Raw genomic sequence first — 12,856 nt, 5'->3', positions numbered from 1 at the left:
GTGCATCTCTGTTGTACATTTCTGAGCTTATTTAGAAAAAAAATGGCAAATATACCTTTTCAGGCATTTCAAGAAACTGGAGGATTTTCTTCCTGCAGCATGGCTTGTGCTATATTTTGATTCTATTCCAAAATTTAACCTACAGATAAAGTTGAAAGCCTAATGTGATTTTATGCAAAGTACAAAGTTCCACCAGGTAAATAGTAAAAAGCACTTATAGTTAAGAAGCAGCAACAAAAATCTGGTAAACCATTATTTTTTATGAAGTTATTGCTGATGTGTCATAAAGGCATTATCTTTCTTGTTGTGTATAATCAAACTATATTACTAAGTAGATAAAATACTATTAATTTTTAATTCAATTCTGTTTTCATAGTTTTATAAATACTTAAATTTTATATACGTGTTTGGTTTTTTTTTTGTCTCTAAGGTGGTTTGCTGGAAATGTTCTGATTACAAGGCACATCTAGAATATGATGGAAATAAACTGAACAAGGTCTGTAAGGACTGCTATCATGTTATAATTGGTTGTACAGACAGTGAAGAAAAGAAGAAGAAAGGCATCTTGGAGGTATGTTGTTTGAAAGTACCATATGTGCATAGTTGCAATTTCGGCTCATCAGTAAGTGAGAAATGGTAGCATTCTTGCAGGGCTATTTTCTGTTTGAAAAATAAAAAGTATGTGAACCAAATTAATCCCATCCAATAAATTTTGGTTTTCACCATTCATCTTTCACAATACTACTTTGTTTCTTACAGCTTTTTTTTAAAAAGGGGGAATTAGGAATCTTAGAGCTTTTTTTTGCTTCTTTCCAGTTACGTCAGCTAATGCGATAAAACATTACGTTTCCTTATAAATCTTCAGTTTTCTTCTGCACTTAAGCTGCCATAGCAACAAAAACCACTGCTACTACAATGATTCTTGAAATCATAGGCCCAAATTGAAAGAACGGGGATGGAGGATAGGGGAATGGGGGAGAATTTTGCTATTCAGAGTCTGAGTACTAAGGCACTGTTTTGATCAGTGTATACAATGTACATTTTAAGTCATCAAGTTGCTTTCAGCTTTCCACATTTAAAAATTCAAGGTCTCAATCAGACAATAAAAAGCCGTGTTTCTCTTATGATCAAGGGAAGAAATAGGTATCTCAGAATTGCAATTAACCTTCACATTTTTAAATCTCCCTTTGTAGATGCTTTTAAAACACCTGACATAAATTAGAGAAATATCATCCTAACTTTGTCAAGACATATATTTATCTTGGGATGTAGTAGAGAAGGATTGACCTTTGAGCTAAATACCAACAGAAAAAGAAGGGAAAAGTAAGATACAAATTGTAATTCCATACACAGTTCTTAATCTGTGTTGGTTTGACTACCCTTGACTACACTCTTTTAATGAGAAAGAGTAGGGAGCATAGAACTCCACTGGCTTACCTTATAGTCAAGAGACTGCTGTTTCTTGGCATGGTGACTTTTTTAAGGTAGCTGAAGGAGCTACAGAGTCCCTTACGCAGACTCTGTATGCGTGCTGGATCTCATGGCAATGGAGTGGTTGGTACCATGTTGCAGCATCCAGACAGCATCGCTGCTGGGAGAGGGAAAAAAACTGATGCAACGAAATTTTAATGCAGAATTGGTTTGTATTCTTTCTGATCTTCTCAGGGTCACTATTTAACCGGAGTAGCATGTCACTCTGTCTTCAGATTTTAAGAAATTCACCTAATCTTTTCTGTAGGATTACTGCTTGCATTCTTAAGTTACTCTTAGAAATGTCTTTGCATCTGCCAAAATAAAGTAGTTCTCGTATTGGTTACTTAGTAGCACTTCAGTGCCTAACATGATGTTATTGTAGAAATCTGACTTTTGTAGATGCTAAGATACAGAGGCAGACTAGCTGTGGTGGCAAGACGAGATGTAGCATGATCTAAAAACTGTAATCCAGAATTAATGATGAAAGAAGGAACAGATCACACGTTAAGGGAGTACATGTTGTGATTGTATCTATGCAATAAATAAATATTCTCCTATTTGCTCAAGCCCTTTTGGAGATGCTAGCCAAGATTTGATATGAATGGTGATGAATTTCTGCTTTTCTGTTCTGTATGGGTTTAGTCTTTACTTAAGGAAAATTTATTTTCTGTTTTATGCTTCATACTCTCTCCTAGATTGAATCTGCAGAAGTGTCTGGAAATAGCGTCATATGTAGCTTTCTTCAGTACATGGAAAAATCAAAGCCCTGGCAGAAAGCATGGTGTGTTATACCTAAACAGGAAGCTCTCGTGCTGTACATGTATGGTGCTCCACAGGTATGTACGGAGAAAATGGGGGAGATTTTTAGTAATTATTGCGACTGGCATCTGAGGAAGAGAAGTCAAATAGTTTGGGAATGGAGGAAAGGCCCTAGTGTTTTCACCAACCTATATAGTAAACAAGAGGTAGCGGGCAGATTAGTTGGCTGTTCTTAATCAAGAACTTCTCTTTCCTCTTAGGATGTTAAAGCTCTGGCTACAATTCCACTTCTGGGCTATACAGTAGATGATACTCCCAGAAGTGCTGACCTCCCGCACAGCTTCAAACTGACCCAGTCTAAGTCTGTGCACAGCTTTGCTGCGGACAATGAGGAACTAAAACAGAAATGGCTAAAAGTTATCCATTTAGCTGTCAAAGGTGAGACACCAGAATGTCAAAATGAACTGCAAGTGAATTTAGAAGAGCAACCTGAATCTTCTAAAACATCTGAATGCTGAAGCTCAAGAACACATGGTATTTTTAAAAGATTTCAATTGAGTTTGTGGTTAACATTTGTGTTAACCTTTCTTTGCTCAATCAAGAAAAAAAAAAAAAAAGAAAGAAACTTCTTACTACCATACATCTTAGCACTTTACGTTTGGGAAAAATTCTGGTCTTTTTAGGGATCTTTTTCTTATATTTATGTTCTGTCAATAAAAGTGATGTACAGGTCCATTTCGGAGACTTTTTAAAAAAATGTGAATGCTATTAAAAATACTTACTAACTTTACTGTACTACTTGTTTGTCGTGATGCAATTTTTTTTTTTTAAATCCAGTTGCTCTTCAGTTATTGTTTGCTACTTTCATTAAGAATGCAAATATTGAAGCTTCCTACTATACATGTGAGGACTTGCAACAGGATAAAAGATATACCTCCACATTGCCAAATAGAACTGTAGTTAAATATGCAGGGACAGTTCAGTTTAATGTATGTAGTTTATAGATTAAATTCCACAGATCTGTACATATGTTGTATTCACTTGTCTCTTTTGAATTAAAGTAATGCAAATTGCTTTCACAGGTATATTGGCTTTTAAAGTTTCAATTTATCAAGGAAACAATCTAATGATTTTCAATCTAGAAACAATATATAATATATGTACAGAATTAAAAATGTACAATACTTGATGATTTCATGATACTGGGTTCCTATTAGTAATTTATTTAAAAAGCATGTTTTCTATTTGAAATTAAACACAGTCTTAAATTAACAAATACTGTTCAGTGATTTGTTTTAATAGCTGACACTTAATGATCTTGATATCTTTATGCATCAAAAAATAGCAGTAATGTAAGTGGCATGCAATGGACAAATAAGTTCCAGTTGTGTTTAAAAGAGTAGTTGCTTTTCTTCAGTGTCCTATCGCTGTTACCTCTGAGGAGTGCAGTAGTTCATTACTCAAATGCAGTATGTGGTTTGAGAAAAGCAACAGATTCTAGTAACGTTGTGGGATCGTGTATTTTTGTTATTAGGGTTATTGGAATGAAAGAACATTTTGAATTTATCTTTTAATTTTTACAGAAGATTAGATACTCTAATATTTATTTATGACAACAGTCTTCAAGGATTATTGTTGTAAAGTGGAGCCTGCTTTATACAAATTCAGTATGAAGTCTGAGCCTGCAAATCTCAAGTTGTATTAACTGATATTATTTGCATTCCACTTATGGGAATAAGGACTTGTTGGCTTTACAGTGTTAAGTCCTTTATGAACTTCCATTCCTGTTAGAAGTTTTATACATAGAGGCAAATGACCTCCCTAAAATTTTTACTGTAACATCTTTGGATGAAATACGAGAAATTCAGAGATAATGATGACTGTCAAGTAGATAAATATCTTTCCTTTTCTGACCCCTCAAAGGAAGGAAAATATGTAACTTCTACAATCAACTTGTCATAAGCACATTCAGGAGTCTGTCTTCTCAGTATAACTGCAGTCTGTTTTAAATCATGTCAAGCTGAAGAATTCAGGTTCAAGTACAGTTTTGTTAGTAACTTGAAGACAGATTTAAGTTGTTGATTTCCTATAACAAGATTTCCAAAAAAAGTATTCACTGAACTCCCACTCCCACTTTTTCTGTGACACTATAGGAAAAAAAACCAAAACACAACAACCCATTTAGCATTTGAAAAGGAATTGTTAAAGTAACCTCTGTTTTTACTGTCAAGAATCCATGAGTACACGGTGTCTATTGTTCTTTGGTAAGAAGAAATGTTGTGCAACTTAGTGTTAGCGGAAACCCAAAATCTACCATGGCCTTTAGACTTCAAAGCTTTACACAAGTGTTGGTAATTATCAGGACATGGAATTGTAGAGTATTAGCTCTACAACTGACTTTGGTTGTCCATTGGTCCATATTATTCTCCATATAACCCTAGTATTACTTTTATCTGATGTGCAAGCTCTTCTGTAGTTCTCTAAGAGATTTGAAGTTACTTCTGTTGTCATCTGTATTGACCTCTAGTTATGTGCAGCTTAAACCTGTTTTGGTTCAATTTGATGGTGAGTACCATCAAATCTTCGCTGAGGTCTCCCTAGCTACATCTTGTGTATACCATGGTGAAGGATGAGGGGACATTCAGGTAAGCAAGAACTCTCCATGGCTAACTCTCATGGTCATCTCCTGAAAGTGGGTATTTTCTAAAAGTCTCAAGTGCAGTTGTGGGATCTGGAGAATCACCTTACCACATCCTAATGTATAAAAACATTGTTTGTCCTGTTCAAGTTGTTGGGTGTAAGGGGAGAAGTTGCCTTAAAGGAGTCCCTGGATAAGATGGACTGAGGTATACTGAAAATAATATGATGGTATGACTGTAATCACAGAATCATTTAGATTGGAAAATACTTCTAAGATCATTGAGTCCAACCATTAATCTAGCACTGCCAAGTCTACCATTACATCATGTCCCTAAATGTCACACCTACAAGTCTTTTAAAAACCTCCAAGGATGGTGACTCAATAACTTCCCTGGACAGCCTGTTCCAGTGTTTGACATCCTTTTGGTGAAGAAATTTTTCCTAATATCCAATATAAACCTCCCTTGGCACAACTTGAGGCCATTTCCTCTTGTCCTGTCGCTTGTTACCTGGGAAAAGAGACCAACACCCACCTCATTACGGTTGCTGGTAGGTAGTTGTAGAGAGTGATACGGTCTCCCCTGAGCATCCTTTTCTTCAGGCTAAACAACTGCAGTTCCTTCAGCCACTCCTCATAAGCCTTGTGCTCCAGACCCTTCACCAGCTCCGTTGCCCGTCTCTGGACACGCTCCAGCACCTCAGTGTCCCTCTTGCAGTGAGGGGCCCAAAACTGAGCACAGCATTTGAGGTGCGGCCTCACCCCTGCAGAGCACAGGAGGTGATCACTGCCCTTGTCCTGCTGGCCACACTAGTTCTGGTACAAGCCAGGATGCTGTTGGCCTTCTTGGCCACCTGGGCACACTGCTGGCTCATGTTCAGCTGGCTCCCCAGGCCCTTTCCCACCAGGCACTTTCCAGCCTTTCTGCCCCAGCCTGTTGAACCTCATACAATTGGCCTCGGCCCATCGGTCCAGCCTGTCTAGATCCCTCTGCAGAGCCTGCCTGCCCCCCAGCAGATCAACACGCCTGCTCAGCCTGGTGTTGTGTAGTACATTCTGTTTTCTAAGCTCCTGCAAACTTAATTCTTGAGCCAAATAGGAAGACCTATTCCAGTTAAATGATTAGGGAAATTATTAGAGGCAGCAATGTCTAGATTGCCTTATTGTTATGGTGGTACCGAGTAGCTGAAGCTGCTTGAATGGCCTCTCCCAGATGAAACCCTGCATTTGGGCACAAATAATTTGAAATAAAGTTAGCATTGGGAGTTATTTATTTGGATGTTAGCCTCATGTTTGCTCTCAGCCATTAAAGTATAAAGAGCAGGATATTTTATTTACCCTAGTGAAACCTATTTCATGTTCTCTTAATCAGATGCTTGGGTAGAATTGTTCTCTTATGAGTCAGAATGTCTTGGCACTCAAATGATTGGTTGTGTGTGTATTTTGTAGGAAAATTATGTACCAATATTAAAGGAGATCAAAAGATGGAGAAGTTGCTTCTAGATTTAACCACACTGTTTTACTTCACTCTCCACAGACAAGCCCTCCTACAGTATCCAAAACTTTAACTTTAAAGTGTAAATTATGACCACAGAGGAACAAATTCAATGTAGTAACTGCTGTGGCTTAAGTATCATGACCAAAGCAGTCAAAATTATAATTCCAACAAAGTACAGACTGTTAATAAACTTCAGCTATTGAATTCTTCAAAAAAAATAAAAAGGGCACTAAATTTATTAGCATAAAGCTGTGTATGTAAGGAATAAACTATAACTGAGCATTCATTCATAATACGTGAAGGTATGTGAATGGCTCCACTGAATTATTTAAGCTTTGCAATTCTTGTGTTCAAGACATGCTTGTTTCTCACTTTAAAAGTGATCAGTCTTCTGTCCAATTTAAAGCAGATCAAAAGTTATTTTATGTGGTTTTATCTGTTTTCAACAGAACAATGGCTTCATTTTATCATTAATATGCTTGGAACATATTAATGTATTTTTCAAAATTGCTTAATATTTTTCCCCTATCCTGGAAAAATAGTGTATCATGACATCTGCATGTCTGCACAATTCTTCAAGACCTTCTAAAAATTGTTTTCTGGTATCAGGTACCCCTGCTTGTTTGAAGAGCTCCTGTAAAATCTATAGCATCTAGTACTTTCAGATCCTTCCACACCGAGTAGTTTAGTTTGTTACAAAACTTATTTGTTATGTGAAAAGCAGGTATTAAGAATAGAAAACATTCTCTTCTATTTGGAGTAGAATATTGAACCACTGTAAATGCATGCAATATATGTGACACCTTTTTATGCAAAACCATCTCAAAGTGCTTTAGAAATCTCCTCAGAAATTCTAAATCCCTTTCATAGAAAATAGGATTTTTATTCTTCATATTTTTAAATTATGGATGAAGCCAAGGCACCAATTCAATCTAGAATAAATACACTATCGCTTGAGTAAATTTTAGATGAGATTATAGAAGTAACGCTTTAAAGAGTTCCAAGTGGAGTCAGGAGGGGGAAAAAGTAATATCTATATACATATATATATATGTAAAAATAAGTGGGAAGGATGTGGAAACACTTGACAAGTTCTTTGGGTTTTGTTGTTGTTTGAGGGTTGTTTTTTTTTTTCTGTAAAGCTACATCACCATATAGCTAGTATAAAAACTGGTCAGCTTTTCATTTCAAGAGAAGATTAAATAAAATGAACAGAGGGTAGTGTTTCCTTATACTGAAGGAAAGGCTTTCAGGAAAGAAGTAAATATTCCATGTAGAAATAATTCTAAGCAATAAAAAAGCTTTCTCCATAAATCTATTTAGAGATCTTTAGCTGGTGTAGACTAGCAGAGACCTGCTGGAGCTATTATACCTTCAGTAATTTAAAATCATGTAGACTCTGCCTTACATTATATAAACACTTGTGGAAAATCAAGCTTTCACCAACTGAAAGCCAGCTGACTTACTGTGTCTCATCCAGAATCACAGTGCTCAGTTGAACTTCAGGTGGGTTTCAGTTGGAGATAAGGATGTAGGAGTGAGTGTAAACAGCTGGAGATACATATCCAAAAAAAAAAAAATTACTGGAGAAGAGAAATAATTTTGTGGCAGAACTATGTTTAAGATAAATCCATCATCATTCTTTGTCTGTGGTGTACTCTTATTTGAAATACGAAATGAAATATATGGAATTATTTTTCTTTTCCTCTGGTCTGTGGCCCTGTTGGTACGAGGAATTTATCTAGCTGGTTCTGACCCATGGGACTGTAGATAAGTATGTTCTTTTGATAGGAGTTTTAATGTGCTAGTCAGATTGTTTCCATAATCCTTTTCCTTTAACAGAGCATAACATTAACTTAATGATTGTATATGTGTGTAAATATACACATACGCATATGTGTGTATATGTATATATGTGTTTGTATATATTTGAGGCTATTATTCAGATGACCTGTTTTCAAGCAGTATTTTACAATCCAAAAATACACTGTGCTGCTTTCAAAATGTAATGTATATTGAGTATGTGGAGTATGCTTTTCAGAAGAAAAAAATCAACAGAAGTAGATCTACTTTTGTGGCACATTTAGTTTTTCAGTCTAATTTTAAAAAAAAAAATCATACGCAGACACTCACAGACAGTAAATTCAGTAAGGCATCCAGTCTGCTTCCTTTAAAACCCCATGATTAAATTTCTTCCCGGACTCAACTATGGCATTTTGCTTTTACCCCTTCCTCTTCCTAGCACAAATAAATGTAGAATGTGGTTTTTCTCTGCTAAAATCTTCAAGCACATTTCTTGAATAAAACATGTTTTCAGCCACTGCATAACAGTAGCCTACTTCAGTTTATGGTTCATCCTTGTAGATTCATTAACTATTTATGGTGAAAACATTCAGAAAAGGGGGAACTGTGTCAAAGCCTTTTGTATGTATGTGCCCTAGTATGTTTAAGAAAGAAGCCAAATTTGTTGCATATAGGGAACAGTTTGCAAGAGAAGTATTGTTTTTTTCTATTAGCATGTTTTCTATTCTGTAGCCCCTGAGGTGGATTAATACATTAATTTTAGTGGGAGCTGGATCAGTTGCAATGTTTAACATCAGAATTATAGGCTATATGCCTATATTAATTCCCCTTCATTATGGAAATGTTTCTGGCTTTAATTGTGAAAACACTTTTGTAAAAAAATACTAGTATTTGGAAGAGGTGTAAATTTGTTCTGGTTTTGCAATAAAGTGAAGAGTATTAAAAAGGTGAAATATAAATGCCATTTTAAGTTGTGCAAATGTAAGTGGTCATTTTTATGGTCAAGAAATATATGAATGTAAAAAATCTGCAGATATTGTATATATTTTCTGTAATATATGTATAGTTGATCATACGGTGGGTGGAGAATTGTAAAATTAAGCACTTTAATTCCTGTTGAGTACTTAAAAAGAAATTTGTATCCTGTAAAATAAAACCATCATTAAATAAGTATTGCTGGTTGGCTGGTTTTTTTCTGCCTACCTACTGTTTACTTTTCTGATGAAGTCTTTAAACTGCATTTCCAATTGTGTGTGTGACTGTAAGGACAGATAGTATGGAATACTGGTATCTAATTTGCTGAAGGGCTAGCTACTCACAAGTACTGCGATGTCAGTGGAAGATACATTCTGAATGTATAAAGAGCTATATATAATGCTATGACACGGTAGGTGGGGAAGATAAAAGAAGTGGTCTCTGCAGTCCTTCACAGTTTAGGTCTACATTTCTATAATAGGAATAATATTGTTCTCTTGTGCGATCAGGATGTTATGGTGTACTTCATGGGCTTCTGCGTTGCCACTCCCATAGAAGAGCGCAGAAAGAAAGGAACGTGTTTAGTGAAGCCCACGTCTTTCTTACTATTATTCAAACGCTGCTCAGAACAAAAGGATGAAACAAAACATTGAGCAGCTGCTCAGTATAATCTCTTGTGCATTAAAGGTGGTGCTGCAAAGAAAAAATTATTAGGTAATTGGCTGGATTATTATCCTAAGTGTAAGCAACTTTGAGTCTTTAAATTCATTTGCTAGCTAAGCACACATTCAGTCCATGGTAGTGCCACTTAAACTGCAGCTACTCCTTTTCTAAGTGTCTTTTAACAGACAGAACCATTTGCAGTTGCCTCCAATTTCCATCATCTGTACACAGTAAACCTGTTTTGATCATATCTGATTTATTCTTGGTATTCTTCTGCAGATGGGCAAAATGTTGCAGAAAAGACTTCCCCCAAAATACAGAGAGGAAAATTTACTGTATTACTTGCTAGTTCTTGTCTGTAAGGAGTTGCGTATAAGGCTTCTGTTTAGTTTCTACTTTTTCTATTTGCAGACACAGTAAGCAAATTGAAATAAGTACTGATGAACCACAGAAAGTAATGCTTCCTTCCCATTTACATAATTTTCCCCACTGATTGTTCTGATTATTTTTTCCCTGTGATTAACTGTTCCAAACCCATTATTTTCCTCATTAAACCCAACACAATGTGTTCTACATGGAGACAAAAATAACAGAATTTAGCTTGAAATGTGCTTTAATAAGAAAACACAATTTTAAAATTCAATCAACAGGAAATCTGTAATCATAGGTCCTACTTAATTCCTTTGTATTAGCAAGTTTAATAAGCACGGGTATTTCTACTCGGCAGCAAATTGTCCAGGAGCCTATCAAGTACAGGGCTGGTAAGTAAGTGGTGAGTAACAATCTCCTCTGGCTCTCCCTTAGCCTGACTAATACTGCCTCATCACCACAGAGCTGTTCTTGGCATTGTATGAGTTTCCTGACGTGAGAGAAATGGCATGCCTGCCTTCGGTAAACACAGTATTTGGGACTTGTTTGCTTTAAAGAAATAGTTCTGGAGGGTCCTCCGATGTCTCCAATGAAAAAGCAGAGGGATCCTCATGATGGCAACTGTTTTGTCTTGGAGCTGTTCACCTTCTGCCTCCTTGGCTTGTGCACTAGGCAGCTATCTCGATATTAAGCCTCGTCAGACCTGGCTTGTAGTAAATCCGGATGCACCTAGCCGAGTTTATTTGCTTGAGGTCTACCCCATGTCTGTGTTGCTAGTTTCTGTTTCTGTCTCAAAACCATAATGCTCTGGTGTCATCAGCAGGATGTGCAAACAGCTGTCTATCAAACTGTTACATTTCTTTGTGTTAGAGCATATTTTTCAAATTACTTGCCCTGTTTTAAAGTCTTAACTTACAAAGAATCCATCACATGCTCAGGTAAGTTTTCCATTTGTTAGCTATGCTCTCTGTAGCTGGTTTTTTTTTTGTTGGTTTTTTTTTTTTAATGATTCTTATCACTAGTCAGAACTCACATAGCTTCTAACCATCAGGATCTTATAAAGAGAATTCATTAAGAATTTCAACCACCAAATCTTAATATATTTTTGTTTGCTAAATAAAGGAAATCTCTGCTGTCAGAAGCATCTCCTTATGGAACAGAGCCTTAGCTAAGAATCTAGGGTAAGACTCAGTGGGCTGCAGATTGATTTCCAGATCCCAAAACTTCTTCGTGTTAGTTTTACTGAATACCAATCTACTTAACTTAAAGATTCCAGAGGGTTTCTACATTTGATTTATGCATTTGTAATGTAAAAATACCCCATGGCTCAAGAAACAGAAATTGTCTTGGGAGCAGAACCTGGAATTACCCTTTCTTTCTTTGGCCTCCCATAGCCTCACGTTCTCTTCTGCCCCTCCCTACTCCTGTCTCGAGCCAGGCAGTCACAGCACTTTTGCGTGGGGAATACAGGAAAATGAACTCTCTTTTGGATCCACCAAACACTGAACTTGTATCTCTGATTTTGTGAGCTTGTGTTCTAAAGTAAGGCTGGATGTTTGTGCTCTCTTTTGAACATGTTTTAGCATAGTATGTCCATTTTTTCAAATTCTAGGTAAGGGTCCCTGCTTCAGGGAGATAGGTTTTGGACTCTGCTACCGAATAGAGGAGCCTTCCACAGCGTTAAATTAAATGAATCACCCTGTGATGGAAGATTTCAACCACAATTTTGTTTAAACCTATTGCCTAGCTATGTAGAACTACCTGCTTTGCCTGTTCTGCATTACTCACTTGTTCCTTGGCTTGCAAAAAAGAATCCAAATCTTTTAGCTCAAGGCTTTGGGCCACAGCATTTACAAAAGGCTTACCTTACCTATGTTGTATTTTGGAATTCAGTTTCAGACTAGCACTACTCTGGTCCTATTAACAATGCTCTTTAGTGGTTGAAGTGCATCTTGCAGTTCTGTGTTACATGGAAAGAGTCATATCCATGTGCTCCAAGACAATTCTGTGACACTAAGCAAAGCATGGCAGGTAAGACATCCAGCGTCAACTCCAGAAATGCAACTCTGAGCTGGAGTAAAAAGCTTTAGATAAATACACCTGAAGTATCCATTAGTCTTACATGCAGGCTGTGATGTTGTAAATCACATATATTTGATAGTTCTATTTCCAATTTAGACTTAGAATGGTACCAATCATAACATAAAAAGCAGCATGCACAAGAAAACATCTATAATAAAAATAAAAATTAAAAACCCGCTCCTTTTGGCATACTATTTTATCTTAAAAAGACCACAGGAGATAGCCTTATTTAAAATACTAGACCCAGAAGTAGAAGATACAAGCTCCATTCCTCCTGAATACCAGCAAGCTTTATTTGGGGTAACATTTGGTTGGGGTAAGGCTTCTTCTGTTTTCCTTTCTAGTTAAAATGCCTCAGCTGAATGCTAAGTCTGCTTTTTGTTTTTCAATAAAAAATTGCTTTCCTGATAGCAGACAGGAGGTTATGGGCTTTATTCCCAAAACCTTTGTCCTTTAAAGTTAGAAGTCTTCACCTTAAAATTGGACTGCACACCACTGGAGTGGTGAAAATCATTCACTGAAGCAACTGTTACTGTTGGTTTTGTTATTCCAAGAAATCTGACGACCACAGTTGGCAGGGGGAGGCAGCACTGTTG

The 12,856-nt window shown here is 36.6% G+C and overlaps 1 protein-coding gene across 11 annotated transcripts in view; it reads left to right on the top strand.

The window, feature by feature from the left end:
- The window catches only part of FGD4 (FYVE, RhoGEF and PH domain containing 4), a 110,211-nt gene extending 107,354 nt beyond the window's left edge, over positions 1-2,857 (top strand). For all 11 annotated transcript variants that reach the window (XM_055807416.1, XM_027792987.2, XM_055807417.1 and 8 more), the window contains 3 exons: positions 431-571; positions 2,169-2,309; positions 2,493-2,857. In XM_055807416.1, coding sequence (XP_055663391.1) covers positions 431-571; positions 2,169-2,309; positions 2,493-2,750 — 540 coding nt within the window. In that variant the 3' untranslated portion in view covers positions 2,751-2,857. The remainder of the gene's footprint in view (positions 1-430; positions 572-2,168; positions 2,310-2,492) is intronic.
- Positions 2,858-12,856: the final 9,999 nt, after the last annotated feature.

The sequence above is a fragment of the Falco peregrinus genome, chromosome 6 (assembly GCF_023634155.1).
Source record: "Falco peregrinus isolate bFalPer1 chromosome 6, bFalPer1.pri, whole genome shotgun sequence".
Classification (NCBI taxonomy): Eukaryota; Metazoa; Chordata; class Aves; order Falconiformes; family Falconidae; genus Falco; species Falco peregrinus.
Note: the sequence above shows the minus strand (reverse complement) of the source record. Positions and strands in the feature narration are given on the sequence as shown.